Here is a 17,478-nt window from a genome sequence, read left to right on the forward strand (position 1 = left end):
GAGGATAGATCTTGAAAGCATAATTGAAAATAAAAACAAAAACAAAAAAAGTCCTACACCTCAATGTTTCTGAAGCAGTAAGCCTTAATTCTCTCCAATGTTCCCTAGAAAATCCTACATTACATTCTTACTGCTGTATCAGTTATGGTTTGTCAGTCAATCACTTAGAACCAAATTCTGCTATCTTTTCTTATGTTGGGGAGTCACTTACTCCTCAAGTAATTTCTTTGATTTTAATAGGAATTTGATGAAAAAGATTCAAATCAAAGTGAGTATAAAAGTGGCAGAATTTGTCCTTTAACAGTTTCTTGGTACCTCTAATATCCTGAATCCCATTATTTCCCTTGACAGAGTATTAGGGATGAAGGAACCATTAATTCTACATGAAGGCCAAAGGTCTGGCATGGTCTTTGATAGCTTATAATCCTCCCAATATGAAGACAGACTTAGTTTTCTATTATAAAACAAGAAGCTGAAAAAGAGTGTTCCTGAAGGCAAGTGTATATGGCTGATAGCTAAAGAAGAAGAGTAGTAGAAAGCTTAACATCTGTGTGAAGCACTTACTTGCATCAAGAGGTGTTCTCTTCTCCGTTCTAATGCCTTTTCTTTGCCTGTAAGCTTTGGTCAACCTACTCTTCCAGACTTGCCTTTCCCTCAGAAGGCTAGGGACACTAATATAGTGGCCTTTGTGAATAAAAGCCTAGAGAGAGGAAAGGAAAAGAAAAAAAAAAATCAGTCCTTTGTAGAGGTGATAGTGATACAGAGAATATTACCACACCTGTTTATCCTCATGTTTTTGAGAGACTTCCTAGACTCTCAGGAATTTCTACTAAATTGCACATTTTCCCCTAATGTCCTGACTGTAGATGCTCTAGGTTCCTTGGTCACAGGCACTGCAACCATGAAAGGTCATGTTGAATAGAATAGAGAAAGAATACCAATTCCAGGAAGACTGCAAATAACTTATTGCTGAAAGCCTATTGTCATTATAATTAGCAAAGTGTATGGAATACAGTATACTGCTGATTTTTTTTAAATGAAGATTTTGGTACTTCCCTGCCATACTTCAAATAGCTGAGATACCCAGAGACTGGTTATGGATCAGATGACAGAAAAGTATCATACTTTTTGAGTTTCTCATTGCAGGCAATCATAGTGCCTAGAGACTTACTGAACAGACTAGAACTTGAAAATATGGTTCCTAAAACACATCAGACATGGGATGCCAACAAATATGACAAAAGCCTGGAGAGAAACATAATCACAGAGTAATGTCCATAGCAAAAGTGAAGCACAGGAGAAGAACATTTTAATATCAAGAGACTTTTTTTTCAAACTGCAATCATTGAAGCATTTTTTAAAGATTCATGATCCTACCTGTGATTATCCCCTGGTAAAATATTCTGAGTGAGCCATGAATGAAGTGGTGAGACTGAGCCACAGAAAAAATTCAAATTCAGTCACTCTGAAACAGGTGTGTAGCCACAGGTGGGCCTGGATGAGCCATGGCCCGCCCACCCCTAGTTAGGGTTACCAGGTAGACCCTGCCAAAAAACCAGACACACTTGATCATGGGCAGGGGGGAGGGCGGGGCTGGCCAGGAGGGGGGCAGGGCGGGAAGCAGAGCTGGCGGGGGGAGACCGGGGGCCATGGGGCTAACTGGGAGGAAGGGGGGGGACTGCGAGGAAGAGGGGCTGGGAAGCAGAGCCGGGGAGGGTCAGGGGCCGCGGGGCTGGACTGGAGGGGGGGGCAGAGGAAGTGGGGCAGGAAGCAGAGCTGACGGCGGGGGGGGGGGGCAGTCGCTGACTGTAGCCAGAGTCCAAGGGGCGCGCCCTCGGCTGGCACTCCCTCGAGTTGCTAGTAGAAGCCGGGCGGGGGGAGTGGCTGGGAGCCACTTCCCCCACCCGGCTTCTGCATGCATCCGGAGGCTCCCAGCTGACAGGCGGGACCACAATTGGCACTGGGAGCCTCTGGTCCCACGCAGACGCCAGGCAGGGGAGTGGCTGGGAGTCCCAGCCCCTGCCTTCCCCCCCGGCTTTTGCACGTGACCACAGGCTCCTAGCGCCAATAGTGGCCCCGCCTCCCAGTCGCTCCCCGACCCCTGCCAGGCTTCCATCCGGCGCCCATCCAGGAATTCAGAAAATACTGGACATTGCACATGTCCAGTATTTTCTGAATTTTTCTACCGGACAGATGGTGCAAATACCAGACTGTCTGGTAGAAACCTGATACCTGGCAACACTACCCTAGTCCTGGCTCTGCTTCTTTCCAAACACGAGAGCTTGCCCCTCGGGCTTCCCAGTGCTTCAGTCGGGCCCGGGGTAAGGATGTTAAATTGCGGTTCTCTGATTTGTATTGACTACACCATTAGACAATAAGGGCTACTCTGTACAGCCAGAGCAAGGGTAGCTCCAGGAGCTGGCTCGAGCCAGGTCCAAGCAGTCCCAGCTCATGCCAGCTCTCGGAGCCACCCACACTGCTGCTCTGCATTTTAAATACAGTAAGAGCTGGCGGACCCTTAAGGCTTGTAATTGTATAAGTAATAAGGTAGTTAGTTATAATGAACGTATGTTATAGCAAAAGGTTTGGATTAAACTTAAACACAAGATGTAGGCCTCAGACAGGCCAGGAAGCTTTATCAACTTAGCTTCAGCTCTGTTTGATGACAGCATGTTCTGATGTTAAAGCGAAGGGATGCAATATTGTAATACATAGGAATGTTAATATTTGGCAAGGCCTTGTAATAGATAGAAAGAAGTTTAATCTTGAAAGACTTTAACTTTGTTAAAGTGACTAGACGTACCCTTTTGTCACAGGCTGCAACTGTGTAAATGTATTGTTTGTGTAAATGAGAGAGAGAGAATGTTTTAGGAGAGGTAAGTATGAAGGCCACTGCATGCTCAAATAGTCAGAGGAGGGGCTGGAGACTCAGAAGCACCAAATAATTATCAACTAAGCTAAAGCACACTATTGGGGCAGACTGACAAACCCTGAAGTTAGTGACAAGCATCCCTTGATAGGGAACTGATAAGTTTTGCCAGAAGACAACAGGGGGGGGGGGGGGGGGGGGGGGGGGGTTTGTCAGCATACTGATATCAGATTACTGCGAGAACAACCTCCAGATAAACATATGTCACAGAAAAACTGATTGTGATGCTGAGTGACTGATTAAGGCCTGACAAGACAAAATACATAAATTTGCATGGAAGGAAAATCCTATAAAGGATGGGGTGTCCTGTATGGTTCGTTAGGTTCTGTCCTGCTAAGACCATGGAGCATCAGTCCAGACTGACAAGAACCCGGCTCCCCCCTCGTACTCAACCTATCTGGCCAATAGGCTGGGTCGAGCAACAGACTGGTAACTATTCCATCAGCAGTGTGTGTGTGTGTGTGTGTGTGTGTGTGTGTGTGTGTGTGTGTGTGTGTGTGTGTGTGTGTGTGTGTGTGTGTGTGTGTGTGTGTGTGTGTGTGTGTGTGTGTGTGTGTGTGTGTGTGTGTGTGTGTGTGTGTGTGTGCGTGCGTGCGCATATGCTATTTTATTATATTATCAATAAATGCAGCATGTTGCTTTATGCCCCGGAAAAAGATCCCATGTGCTTCTTTTAAGCATAACATTACTACATTTAAAATGCAGAGATGCAGCATCCTGGACCCCAGCATGGGCTGGGACTGCTTGGTCCCAGCACGCACCGAGTCCAGCAGTCTCTGTTTGTGGCAACCAGCCCTCTCTGCCGCAAACAGAGACTGCTGGGGTGCTGCCGGGTTGGTCCAGTAGCGCCAAGGAGCGGTGCTGAGGGACCAACCGGCAGCGCCCCACCTGCTCTACCACAGGCCCGGGGCTTTGCTCCACGTCTCCCTAGTCTGCTGGGGGGGGGCGCACTAGCTGCGTCCCCCCCCAGCAGACCAGGGAGATGCTGAGCAAAGCCACGGAGGACCCGGGCGGGACCGGGTCCTCCGCTGCTTTGCTCCGCGTCTCCCTGGTCTGCTGGCTTCTCCCCGCCCCCCAGCAGACCAGGGAGATGCAGAGCAGCTTTTCTCGCCCCGGAGGATGCAGGCAATGGGACCAGGTGTCCCGCCGCTCCCATCGTCCAGGGCGAGAAAATCCCCGTTCGTAACTGCGGACCAACCCAGCAGCACCCCAGCTGCTCTGCCCCAGGCGTCCCCAAGTCAGCCGCTGCTGAAACTGACCAGGGGCTGACTACAGGAAGCCCCTGCCCCGGGCTTCCTGGAATCAGCCGCTGATCAGTTTCAGCAGCAGCTGACTTGGGGATGCCTGGGGTTCTTAAGTTGAATCTGTATGTAAGTCGGAACTGGCATCCAGATTCAGCCGCTGTTGAAACTGATCAGTTTCAGCAGCGGCTGAATCTGGACGCCAGTTCCGACTTACATACAGATTAAATTTAAGAACAAACCTATATAGCACTTTTCAGTCAATTATTACAAAGCACTGGACAGACATCAAGACCCAGATAATCTCCCACAGAAATGCCTGTGACAAGGGAAAACCTACTTTGTTGTAAGGTTTTAAGGGCCCAATCTTCTGCACATAGTAATTTGAAAGAGACAAAGATGGTAGAAGCATGGGGCAAGGCCATGGAAGCTAGGAGTTCAAATCCCTGGCTCACAGCTTCTAACAGACAGATGCCAGAATTTTGAAAGGGATATAAAGCTCCTTGTTTCAGAGTGTAATCCAATCTTTGAAGATTAAGTTTTAGGTAGGACATTTTGAAATAGCAGGTTTCATGGGAGGAGATTATCCTACATCTGACTACTGTTGGGTTTCTTGCAGCTTCCTCTGTAGCTGACCACTGTTGGAGCCAGTACATTGAACAAGAAGGACCATCAGTCTGACCCATCACATTACACAACAATTATGAAATAAAAAGAGAGACTCTTAACAGTTGATTATTTAAATGTCTTGGTGGGTGATTTATTCTTTAGAGCTAGCATCTAATTTTTTGTGGGTTTAATTTACCTGCTTTGGACATCTCTCAAAGTTCAATATTACATACCAAAATAACACATATTATAGTAACTTTTGAATTTAATAGTTTACTAAGCTATCTAGACATTTAACAGATCTTCCCCTAAAATGATCCAGGTTATCTCAGAGCTTTGCTGATAGTATAGCCCTACAAGGATTTTGTTTTCTTTCTCTTTTTCAAACTGTTTTGTATTTAAAAAACTTGTAATTCAATTAATACTATCTCTTGTTATTAATGATGTAACGAAAGAAAACAACAAATATAGCAAGCAGGGAGAAGTGTATTGATGTGATCAGAAACCTGCAATAAGATTCATATAGAAATAGGACTTCTCCAGTGCGACTAGAGAGATGGAAGAGCTTGTTCGTTATTTCTTCCAATGCAAAAAGTTTAGCGTGGGATATCCAGAAATGCCTATGTAATTTAGCATCAAAACTGACATTGAAACTCTAACGGGTTCTAAGTCACTTAAGTGCTTCTTAAAGTTAGCCCTCTCTTCAGTTCTGTTTCTGTAGGAAACCACAGGAATATAAAGACATTACTAAGATTAGAAACAGTTATTCAGAACACCTATTCGTTATAGGAAAATAATCCTATCCAATGTGGGCAACACAAAAACATTTTTTAAATTATAGTTAACTATGATAATATTGACTGAGAGCCAAATGATTCCCTCATTTGCATTCCTAATTTTCAATGGGTTGTATAGAATCCAAACAAGAGCAGAACCTAACTTTGAATGGCACTGACTAACATTGCTATCAAGGAGCAAGAACAATGAAGATTAAGGAGAATCAGAGAAGCAGTAGGAGGGAAAAAAAGATTATCAAGTTTTTAGAAGTTGAAAAACAGTAATTAAAAAGATGATAATATCATGACACTCAATTATCATTCCAACCCCAAAAGAAAAATAATCAACATGAATAACAATGTAACAGGAACGCACATGCTCTCTCAAAGTGTTGAGTGTCATGTCATAAAGCTGAAATAATATACTGAAAAGAATAATTTAGGCAGCATATGACAAAGCTACAAATATGCCCTGGAGAATTTAACAGCTGCTCCATTTCACACAGTTCTATAGTCTCTGCAGGTATTTTGTTCAAATTTGTTTTTCTGCTACTACAGATTTAGAATATTATCAAGTATGCCAGATGCTTATGCTATTACATCACTCTCAAATTGCTCATTTATTTTAAGATATAAGGCAAGAAGAGGGCGAGTCAGGTTTCCTTCTTCAAAACCTGAACACTAAAAGCAAAGCCCACTGTCTAAATAATATATAACAATAATGCATCATCAAGGTATCAACCAACAATGTTCGAAAAACCTAGAAATCTGGTTAGGTTTGGTCATGCTAAGCTAAGTTAGTATGTACACCGCTAAATTTTCCCCTATATTTGCACATAAACATATACATAAAAAAACCACAGTTTATACAAACACACAAGTGAACCAATCCTCATCCCATTTAAGTGAATATCAGGGCTCATAAGTTCAAGACAAGCAGTACTTGTTTTTGGTCAATATGTGGCTTCCAAGAAAAGCAAAAGCAAAATAAATTTGTAAAATGAATTACTCCATCCAATTAGGGATGTAAGCGACTAATCAACTAGTCAGCAAAAGCTTATCAGAAGTTGACACACTAATTGACTAGTTGCTTCTCTCCTTCTCCTCCTCCCCCCACTTGCTGCCTCTATCAGAAAGAGGCAACAAAGGGCGGGGGAGGAGAGGCTGGAGTGCTGGGAGGAGCTGGCTTAAAAACTGGTTCCCCCCAGCTCCAGCTCCAGGAGCACAGCGGCGGTATTCCACCTTTGAAATGTACAAGAAATTCCATTGACTATTCTATTAGTTGATTAATCTACTTTTAATAGCCCTACATCCAACTAGGAATGTGAACAACTAGTCAACTATCCAATAAGCAAATGCTTATCGCTCTTACTACATTTCCCATAGGGGTTCTTACTATATTTAAAAGGCAGAGGTGCAGTGGGGATAGCGAGACCCTCCCCTCCCTTTATCGATTAAGCAGTCAACTACTCAATTAGCTGATTAAATGAAATTTAACATACCTAGTTTTCATACTGACAGAGGAGAAAGAAAAACATTTTCAAAGTAAGGCATGTGATTGTAAAACCACAAAAATTATCAGTTGGACTCAAGCACAGAGCTAGTACCTGAAATTATTTTAAAATATTGTTTGATGACTAGATTAGATTGTATATTAACAGCGTTCCTCATATTTAATAAGAGAGTAATTCTACAGTTACTGGCCAATAGGAACTGCAGAGCTGATGCTCAGGGTGGAGGCAGCACATGGAGCCCCCCTGATCGCCCCTGTGCCTAAGGTTTACTGGAACATAACAACCACTTCCTAGAACCACATGGAGACAGAGCAGGCAGGGAACCCCGCTACACTACCAAAATGGACATTTAATGACCCAGTCAGTTATACTAACTGGCGTTTCTGGGCATTCTGATACTTGGCAATCCTATATTCCTATCAAACCCCCAATTACCCATAATGAAATATGTCCTCTCCCTTCCCCCCACCCCACTGCTGCACTGTTGACTCAGTAGCGGAGCTTGAGCTGAAAGCAAAGGTGAAGAGAGAACTGAGGTTGGGGGAGAAAGCTGTGGCTAGAGATGGAGCTGGCCTGAGGGGGAAAGGAAAGGATGGCAGCGCTGGACAGGAGCATGAGTGGAGAAGTAGAAAGCAGAGTGTAGCTGAATCTGGTGCCATAGCTCAGCTAGGATGTGGGGCCAGAGCTGGGCCGGGTGGTTCTCTCTCCTCACCTCCCCTGGAGGCTGACCCAAATGCACTTACAGGTTTCTCTGACTCCGATCCCACCACCACCACCAGACAGTCAAGGGAGCACTGCTCTAGTTCTAATCATTGGAAGGGAACTAAATGTGGATGGAGTTATCACTGCTTAACCTGTAAATCTACTTTTACTTACTTAATATTTTTCAAGTTTTCCAAACTAGATTTTACTGGCTACAGGAATACAGGCAGTCCCCGAGTTACGCGGATCTGACTTATGTCGGATCCGCAGTTACGAACGGGGCCCTCCCTCTCCCTGGTCTCCAGCAGACCAGGGAGAGGAAGAAAAGCGGCGGAACACACGGGCAGCGGACAGTCCAGACGCGTCTGGGCTGTCCGCTGCCCGCTTGCTCCGCAGCTTTGCTCTGCTTTGCTCCCCGTCCCCCTGGTCTGCAGACCAGGGGGACGGGGAGCAAAGCAGAGCAAAGCTGCGGAGCAAGCGGACAGCCCAGACGCGTCTGGACTGTCCGCTGCCCGCGTGTTCCGCCGCTTTGCTCCCCGTCCCCCTGGTCTGCAGACCAGGGGGACGGGGAGCAAAGCAGAGCAAAGCCACGGAGCCTGGGGTTCTTAAGTTGAATCTGTATGTAAGTCAGAACTGGCGTCCAGATTCAGCCGCTTTTGAAACTGATCAGTTTCAGCAGCGGCTGAATCTGGACGCCAGTTCCGACTTACATACAGATTCAACTTAAGAACAAACCTACAGTCCCTATCTTGTACGTAACCCGGGGACTGCCTGTATATGAATGAAGAAACAAAAAGTGTGGTTGCTGCTGAGAATTTTAGGAAGAATGTTATAAAAAATCTGCAAATAAAAATGGAAATTTCTATCTTAATTTGTGTTTAGTATCCCTGCTTCCCAGGCCAAAAGAGGTATATAGCACACAGACAATAAAACCCCTTTATTTCATCTATTCATAGTCCCTTAATTCAGACAGGCAGCCTACAGTGCCTCATTCTGTGACCTGCAGCTACCTAGGATGCCCCAAGAGTATGGTGCTGGCCATTAGAGTTCAGTTAATGGAATTTCTGTAGAACAATTTAAAGTTTCTTAGAACAATTTTAATGTTTCAGAAGGTGTTATATATAATTAAACAAAAATTTAATTCATTTTAAGTCGCATGCTTTCTTTTCACAAGACCCAAAGGATAGCCAAAAGAAAACAACTTGTATGTCCAGTGAAGAGGTGAGTCGGATCCAGGCTACCCAGGTTGGCTCCTGGCAGGCCTTCACCACCATATTTACCTTCATGGCTGTAGATACTGGCAATCACAGCTCCTACTGGCTGCACATTGCTGTTCCTCTCTAATGGGTGCTGTGGGAAGTGGTATTCTGGTTCACATAGCTTCCCACCGCTTCCATTGGCCAGGAAAAGTGATCTGTGGCCAAAGGGAACTGCAATCACAGGTATCTGCAGCCGTGCAGGTAAATATAGTGGCAGTGGCCCACCAGGGGCTGACCTGGTGAACTGCCGCCGGGGTTATTGCCCACTCCTGGTCCAGTGCATAAATATGCACACAGAGAGGTTATTCTATTCGATATTGTGGTATTTCCCTATATTATTTACACACAAACAAAGCATTATTTTATAAACATACTGTAACCTGGATCAGAAACGTAGTTAAAAAAATACTCAAGTAAATGTTAGATCAGGAGTGGGCAATAATTTTCATAAATTTCTAAAGTGGCCCCAGGCCACCCCAGAAGAGCTAGGGCCTTGGGCGGAAGGGGCAGGGACAGGAGACTTCTCATGCCCCCCTTCACAGACCCATATTGGCCTGGGGATGGGGGACCACATGAAGTGTTTCCCCAACCCTGGCACCTAGAGAGAATTGTCAGCTGTTTTAAACAGCTGGTGGTTCCCTCTAGTTGGTGCAGAAGGAAGAGACCTCGTGCATACCTCCCCGCCACCAGGCCAATAAGGGCCTGGGGGTGGGGGAGTGCGCAACATCCCTTTCCCCCCCCCCAAAGTGTGCAGCAGCTAGAGACACACGCCATTTGTTTTAAAACTGCCAGCGTTTCTCTCTTGCCAATACATGACCCTGGAAGGGCAGAGGCGGGAGGTGGGAGACTTTGTGCGCTCCCCGCCCTCAGGCCCTGATTGGCCTGGGGGCGGGAAGAGTGTGCAAAGTTTCCTGCCTCCCTTCCCCCACCAAGGGTGCATAGCAGCTAGAAAGAAACACTGGGTGTTTTAAAACAGCTGGCATGTGTCTCTAGCCACCACATTCTCTTGGGGGGAGTAGACTTGGCGTGCTCCCCCGCCCTCAGGTCCTGATTGGCCTGGGGGTGGTGGAGTGGCAGGGCAGCTGTGGGCCAGATTGACCAGTTTGGCGGACTACATCAGGCCCGTGGAGGTCTCTTTGCCCACCCCATGTTAGAATTATGTTTAATTGTGGAACCAGTTCAGGTTAAGTTTAACTAGTTAAGCAATTAAATGGGAGGGAAGCAGGAGCCATTTCAGTCAGCTTAGCTGAAGTACCCCAGCCTGCTGTGCTCCCTGGGCCTGCCACGGAGAAGGGCTGCTCGGGCCAGGCTGGAGTGCCCTTGCCTGCAGCACACCAGATGAGAGCTGTTCCAGGCAGGCAGGCCTAGCAGAGCTAGAGAAGCCCCCTGCCCACATCATGCTGGGGGCTGCTCCAGCCCCTCCAGGTGAACCGAACCAGTAAGCCTCACCTATTAAGAATGAGGCTTACCTGTTAACCATTAACATCCCTACTACAGGTGCAGGTTAAATATCAGTTTAATCAGTGAAACTGGTGCACCACAAACACCTTTTGTGAAGACAAACTCACTCACTATCTAAGTACCATCGTATCATATAATAGATATACTGTAATGTTAGAAACACCACTACACCAAATACTATATATTGATGATATATTGAAAAAAATCATAGATAATGGTGTGATATTAACTAAGATGCCAACTATACATTTTGGATTGCCAACTTTCTAACTGCACAAAACCAAACATCTTTGCCCTGCTCTTTCCTTGAGCCCTGCCACTACTCTGCCCTGCAGGGTGTGCAGAGTACTTCGGGAAGTACATCAATTCATGAGCCCACTTTTTCAGAGTACTGGAGCCATCACAGATAACTCAATCACAAGCCATTTAAATACACCTATTCTACACTGGAAACCATAGACACACACATCTTTGAGATCAGTGGCAAAGGTGCTGGAACAATGTGGGGTGCCCACGGAACAAACTGTAAACCCTGTACATAATGGAAAGAAGTTCAAACCAGGATGGGGGCAAGTGCCCCAGGGCTTTAAATCGCCATCAGAGCACCCCATCACACACTCTGCGTGGCTCTAAGCACTGGGGTGGCAGCACAGTGCACTCTGGGCAGTGGTGAGGGCTAGCTGCCACCAGCCCTGCCTCTTCTGGAAGTGTGAAGCCCTTCACCATGCTCAGGGTCTTGGCAAGAATATCGGCTCTCCTGTTCTCAATGCAAGATTGGGATCTAAGTGAGGGAACTTTTAAATAATTAATAAGAAGTCAATCCTGCAAATATTTACACATAATAATCCTGCAACCAGATATGCACTGTCAGATCCTTGCTAAACCAAATTCATAGACTCATAGAACACTGGAACTGGAAGGGACCTAAGAGGTCATCAAGTCCAGTCCCTGCCCTCATGGCAGGACCAAGTACCCTCTAGATCACCTCTGTGTGTGTGTGTGTTTTGTAAATGTGAACCATGATTTTTTCAAATATAAAGGAATTCAAAATAGTCATGCAATGAGCGTGCATAAGAGAGGTTAATGAAAACTGAGAGTGGAAATAGGGATTGGTAAAATGATTTTGTTATAACTTACTTAACATTTATGCAGTAACAACTGTTTTATGGAAAAAACCTTCAGGGATCATGGTGGGCAGCATGGCTGCCATGGCTTCCCTGCTCTATTAGACACCTCTGCTTGCTGCTACTCTACCTGCTCAGTGAGGCCAGCACCAGGTGAGTGCAGGCGATACTTCTGGCCAGCAGAACCTGGCCTTTCCTTGCAGGTGGGGTGCACCGTTCTCCTGGCCTGACCCACAGGAAAAAACCTGGGGACTACACAAGTGAGAGGCAAAAAAACTCCTTCAAAAACCCTCAACCCTCACTGACGTGGACCCCAAATGAGACACCTCACTACTCTGGCGCTCCAACGCTAGTCGACTGTTCGCTTCCTCCCCTCCCCCTTTCTATCAGAAAGAGGCAGCAAGGGGTGGGGAAAGAGGAGGAGGTGCTTCAAAGTGGCAGCGCTGGGTGAAGCCTGGTACGAGACTCTGGGCTTCACGCGGCGCTGCCACTTTGAAACACTGTCGCTTTGAAACACTGCAGGGAGCACATGGCCAGCGGGGGACTACTTGGGGCTGTTGCTACACTTCAAAGGCAGAAACAACCATATCGAAATTGCAAATTGCATCAACTATTTGATTAGCCAATTAACTAAAATTTTATATCCCTGAGTGAGAGTGCAGGATCTGGGCAGAAGATGGGGTACAGAAGGGGGTGAAGGTGCAAGGTCTGGGTGGAAGGTGGGGTGCAGCATCAGGCTGGAAATAGGGTGTCTGGCCAGGAAGTAGGGGGCAAGAGCAAGGGAAGGTGCAGTGTGTGGCCAGGAGGGAGGGTGCAGGAGCAGCCCTGGGATAGGTTGTTGGGCCAAGAGGGAGAAAACAGGAGTAAGGAAGGGTGCAGGAGCAGGCAAGGAGGAAGATGCAGGAACGGGCTCAGGATGCAGTGCAGGAGCATGGTAGGTGCAAGAGAAGGAGCATGGTGTGGGATCTGAGCATGAAAGGATGGCAGGGGACATTTTCTTGCTTTTGTGCCCATGCATCTGGTTTCTGGCATAACCTGCTACTGCTTCCATTGGCTGGATTCCATCCAATGGGAGCAGCAGGGAAAGCTTCCAGGCAGTGCATCAGGGTGCTGCTGTTGCCCCAGCCAGGGAAGGCAAAGGAAGAGTGGCAGTGTGCAGAGCCACTTCTGGCTCCGCTTCTTCCTCATAAGGAGGATCCGACAAGATGGTTTGGGGCTCCTCACCCATCCAGAGGGAAGCCAGTGCTGGTGTTCCAACCTCATGGTGAGGGATGGAAAGATGTAAGGCAGGAACACCAGTGCGGGCTCTTGCGGAAGGGAGAGAGAGGGAGGGTGGGGGGGGAACCTGAGGTTGAGCCATGGACCACCTGGACTGTGGCATCTACAGTTTGAGAAAGACTGCCCTAACAGAGCCCCATTACGTTTACTTGGGGAACCCTAGAGGGGTGAATTCACACCCTTTCCATACCCCTGTATCGGGGATTTAAGCGACTAATGGATTAGTTGACTATCAGATAAGCAGAAGCTTATCAGACAGTCAACACACTAGTCAACTAGTCGCTTCCCCCCCTCCGCCCCGCTGACTCTATCACAAAGCCCGTTCCCCAGCTCCAGCCAGGTCCATGGGAGGGGGCAGGAGAGCAGGAGAGCAGTGGCAGCATTCCAACTTTAGAAATGTACAATAGTCCCTGGTGGGTCTTTGTATATTTCAAAGCAGAAGCACTACATGGAGTCTGGGGCCAGCAGAGGACTCCCCACTGACCCAGGTGTTTCAGTCTCTTGTACATTTCAAGGTCAGAAGACTGTGCTAGTCCTTATCGACTAATCAACAGTCGATGAAAATACCATTAACTATTTGATTAGTTAATTAATTGAAATTTAACATCCCTGCCCTGCATGCAGGCCTGCTGATAGTCTAGCTAATCTGCTCTTAAATATTTCCAGTGATGGAGATTCCACAACCTCCCTAGGCAATTTATTCCAGTGTTTAACCACCCTGACAGATAGGAACAGAGGTAAAAGTAAGTGTGTGCGCCCTGATGAGCAGCCTTGGCAAGAGCTGGCTGAGCTGTGGCCAAAACCAGCAGGAAGCTATTCAAAGAGCTAGCAGCGACCTATTTAAAGAGCTAGCTAGAGCTGCAATAAGACAGTACCTGTAAGAAATTTTAAGTTACTTGCACTACTGCTTAGGAAGTTTTTCCTAATGTCCTAATGTCCGTTTTTGCTAATGCCCACTCGCCAGCCACGCGGTTCTGCGTTCTGCGCATGCGCAGATTGCTCCGCGCTGGCTCTTCCAGGATGTAATCTACTCGCCACGGGCGAGTAGATTACACTATTTGTCGAGCCCTGTCCATCTTAATCTCCCTTGCTGCAATTTAAACCCATTGCTTCTTGTCCTATCATCAGTGGTTAAGGAGAACAATTTTTCTCCCTCGGTACCTGAGAATTGCTATCATGTTCCCTCTCAGTCTTCTCTTTTCAAATCTAAACAAACCCAATTCTTTCAGTCTTTCCTCATAGCTAATGTTTTCTAAACCATTAATCATTTTAGTTGCTCTTCTCCAGACCGTCTCTAATTTCTCCACATCTTTCTTGAAATTTGGTGCCCACAACTGAACACTATACTCCAACTGCGGCCTGATCAGCACAGAGTAGAGCAGAAGAATTACTTCTTCAGACTTGCTTACAACACTCCTGTTAATGCATTCCAGAATCACGTTTGCTTTTTTTGCAACAGCATCGCACTGTTGATTCATATACATAGCTTGTGGTTCACTATGACCCTTAAGTCTCATTCTGCAGTACTCATTCTGCATGTGTGAAACTTGTTCCTTCCCAAGTGGAGTACTTTGCATTTGTCCTTATTACATTTCATTTTATTTACCTCAGATCATTTTTCCAATTTGTGCATATAATTTTAAATTATGACCCTATATTCCAAAGCACTTGAAACTCTTCCCAGCCTGGCATCCATCATCTGCAAACTTAGTAAGTGTACTCTCTATGACAGTGGTCCCCAACCTTTAGAGGCTCCCGGGCGCCCGGAGGCAGGGCCACTCATGCGCTGGGCGCCCGGGGGCGGGGCCACTCATGCGCTGGGCGCCCGGGGGGTGGGGCCGCGCATCCTGGGGCACTCCAGGGGCGGGGATGCCCTTGCACCCGGCGCCGGCATGTGTCCCGGGGCAGGAGCCACCCGAGCGCCTTGTGCCGTGGGCCCGGGGCTGGCACCGGCGCGGCGCGCCTGCATGTGCCCTGGGGCTGGGGCCGCCCGAGCGCCGCGCACCAGGTGTGGGTGCGTGTCGCGTGCCTGGGGCCAGCGCCTCCAGTGCGCCACGCGCCGGGGCCGGCCCAGGTTGTCGGCGGGCGCACACAAATACCCCGGCGGGCACCATGGAGCCTGTGGGCACCATGGAGCCTGCGGGCACCGCGTTGGGGACCACTGCTCTATGACACTATCTAAATTCAAAGCTGGCTCAATTTTTCAGAAAAATTTCCTCAGTATTGACAAGGCCTGTGGGCTTGACAGTGGTCTCCCATCAGTGTAAATCAACACTAATAAGTATGATGTGCATTAGTAAATAAGCAGTAAAACCACACAAATTGGATGTTTTTGGAACTCCAAAAATGTGCAGGGGAAAGTCTCTCTTTTCAATATTTTGTTTACAGGATTAATAATGAACATAGGACAGAGAATTCTGATTTCTAAGGTCTTAGCAAACACTACGAAACATTTCCTATGAGAAACAGGAAGTGCACTTGTAACTGGTTGAAAACTGGAAAAGCTACTTTGGGAAATTTTGAAAGCTTCCATTTTGCAGGGACCTGTTTTCCATGAACCTTTTATATTTTTAACCAAAATCTTGTTCCAAATAGTCATTGAACCTTTAGCAATGGAAGTGTTGGGCAGCACCTTGAAACACAACTTCCACTGGAGTTATGATATATCAAATGGATACAAAAATATCACCTGGCTGAGGAACAAAAATAACAAACAGGTCAAAAATGTGATTCCCCCCCCCCCCCCCGAGCAGGTTCTTGGAGGTGGGTGTATGGGGGAGGAGAGGACATGCTGCCACTTCTCATCAGGACGCTTCTCGCTAATCACACGCTTGACCTGCTTTCACCCCTTGAGAGGCAGGGGGCAGAGTTCAGGGTCTTGATTCCGAGCACTTCCCCGCGCACCCTGAGTCCCTCACGCGTGAACCAGACACGCTGATGGGCATGAGCATGGGGGAGGGGGCTGTCAATGTCCGACGCCCAAAGCAGCCCCCTTGGGGCAGGCTGTGCACGCCCATCCCCGTGGCCGCCAGAGGCGGGGCTGCACTGGGGAACCCCTCGCCCCAGCCCGGGCTGCGGGGGGGGGGGGGCATGTGCCCACGTGGGGCCCGCGCGGCCCCTGCCAACCGCCACTCACCGTCCGCCTGGGCTCGCTCGCCGCGCGGGCCGCCGCCGTAGCTGCCCGAGCCGCGCCTGAGGCGCCGCGCGCAGAGGCCGCTGCTCGCGGACGAGGCGCCGGGGTCCGCGTCCCAGAGCCAGAGTCCGGCAGGGGGCGGCCCCGCCCCCGGGTCCCCGCGAGCCCCACCCCCGGGGCCTGCGGCGGCCGCCCGGAGCGCAGGCTCTGGAGGGGGCAGGAGGGCGACGGGGGCTTCGCCGGGAGGACCCGTCTGCGCCGGCAACATGGCAGCGTCCAGCCGTGCCCAGGTGCTGCGCCTGTACCGGGCCCTGCTGCGGGAGAGCCAGCGCTTCCAGGCCTACGGCTACAGGTGGGGCCGCCCGGCGGGGACACGTGCCCGGCAGCCTGCTGGGGCGGGGGGAGGGGCCCTTCCTCCCCGGGCTCTGGGTTCCATGGGCGGCTGCCGGGGTCGCTTCCCCTCCCCCCAGATCCCTGCGTTTGGTGGTGGCGGGAGGGGCGGACACAGGCCCGGGTCCAGGCCCCTTCTCTGGGGTCCATGTTGTAGCCCATTCCCCTCCCCCCCCCCGGGAATGCGTGACAGGGGAAGGGTCACGTGATGGTGACCTGCTCTTCATTCCCTCGGGGGCATCTGGCATTGGCCTCTGTCCGCAGACAGGACACTGGGACAGATGCACCTTTGGTCTGACCCAGTATGGCCCTTCTTATGGGACGGCCGTAGGTAGGAAAGCCAAACCAGTTTGTCCTATAGGCCCACTTAATTGTATGGGGTGTTGGGAGCACAGCTGGTTCTAAACTGAAGATCCCTTAACTCCAGTGGGAGCCCAGCATTGCATTGGCTGGGAGCAGAAGCCAAATTCTCTCAAGTGTACCCAAAACTGTATTCCGCAGAGTCAGGGCATAGATTGGGTTCCATTCGTTGAGTCTCTTGGTTTCCTCCCAAGTGGTGGATGTGTGATTGTCTCCTCCTTTATATAGGGTTCATGAGAAGGCATTACATGCCAGGTTCTGCAGACCCTGGCATTCCACCAAGAGAGCATATTCATGTCTAGGGTAATAAAGAACAACAGCTAACCTTATACCTGTTACTGCTGATAGCTATCCAGTCTGCTTACTACATTTATAGGTCTGCCCCTCAGCAGCTAAGACTGTATAAGTATGATGTGAAGTTAATTTGAGTTATTGCTTTATTTTAGATAAGACTTTAAATTCTGTTCCTTATTTTAGTGTACCACTCTCAATGGTAACCATTTTAAAGCACAGATACTGTGATAAGTTGTGCACTTATATTGGATTCTTGTAAATTTTCACATAGAGATGAAATCTTTCCCTTTTTCAATGAAATGCCTTGATTTTGATGAGTCTCTAAATACTGTAAAATGGGAAATATTCTCTACAAATAATTTTTGCTATATTTATCACATTTGAAAACACTACAAATAATGGCAGCTT

At 48.1% G+C, this 17,478-nt stretch overlaps 2 protein-coding genes across 9 annotated transcripts in view; one reads left to right on the top strand and one right to left on the bottom strand.

Annotated features, from left to right (window-relative positions):
- The window catches only part of FARS2 (phenylalanyl-tRNA synthetase 2, mitochondrial), a 393,359-nt gene extending 377,198 nt beyond the window's left edge, over positions 1-16,161 (bottom strand). For 4 of the 5 annotated variants that reach the window (XM_089776401.1, XM_089776398.1, XM_075921300.2 and 1 more), the window contains exons 1-2: positions 16,030-16,161; positions 565-700 (exon numbers count right to left, since the gene is read on the bottom strand). In XM_089776401.1, coding sequence (XP_089632527.1) covers positions 565-570 — 6 coding nt within the window. In that variant the 5' untranslated portion in view covers positions 571-700; positions 16,030-16,161. The remainder of the gene's footprint in view (positions 1-564; positions 701-16,029) is intronic. The other variant, XM_075921296.2, reaches the window with a different exon arrangement.
- Positions 16,162-16,242: 81 nt separating this feature from the next.
- LYRM4 (LYR motif containing 4) overlaps positions 16,243-17,478 on the top strand; it is a 171,216-nt gene continuing 169,980 nt past the window's right edge. For all 4 annotated transcript variants that reach the window (XR_012901668.2, XR_012901669.2, XM_075921304.2 and 1 more), the window contains exon 1: positions 16,243-16,378. Coding sequence is in view for 2 of the 4 variants with exons in the window: in XM_075921304.2 (XP_075777419.1) it covers positions 16,293-16,378 (86 nt within the window). In the remaining 2 variants the exon portion in view is untranslated. The remainder of the gene's footprint in view (positions 16,379-17,478) is intronic.

Source organism: Pelodiscus sinensis, chromosome 2, assembly GCF_052426305.1.
Source record: "Pelodiscus sinensis isolate ZL-2025 chromosome 2, ASM5242630v1, whole genome shotgun sequence".
Classification (NCBI taxonomy): Eukaryota; Metazoa; Chordata; order Testudines; family Trionychidae; genus Pelodiscus; species Pelodiscus sinensis.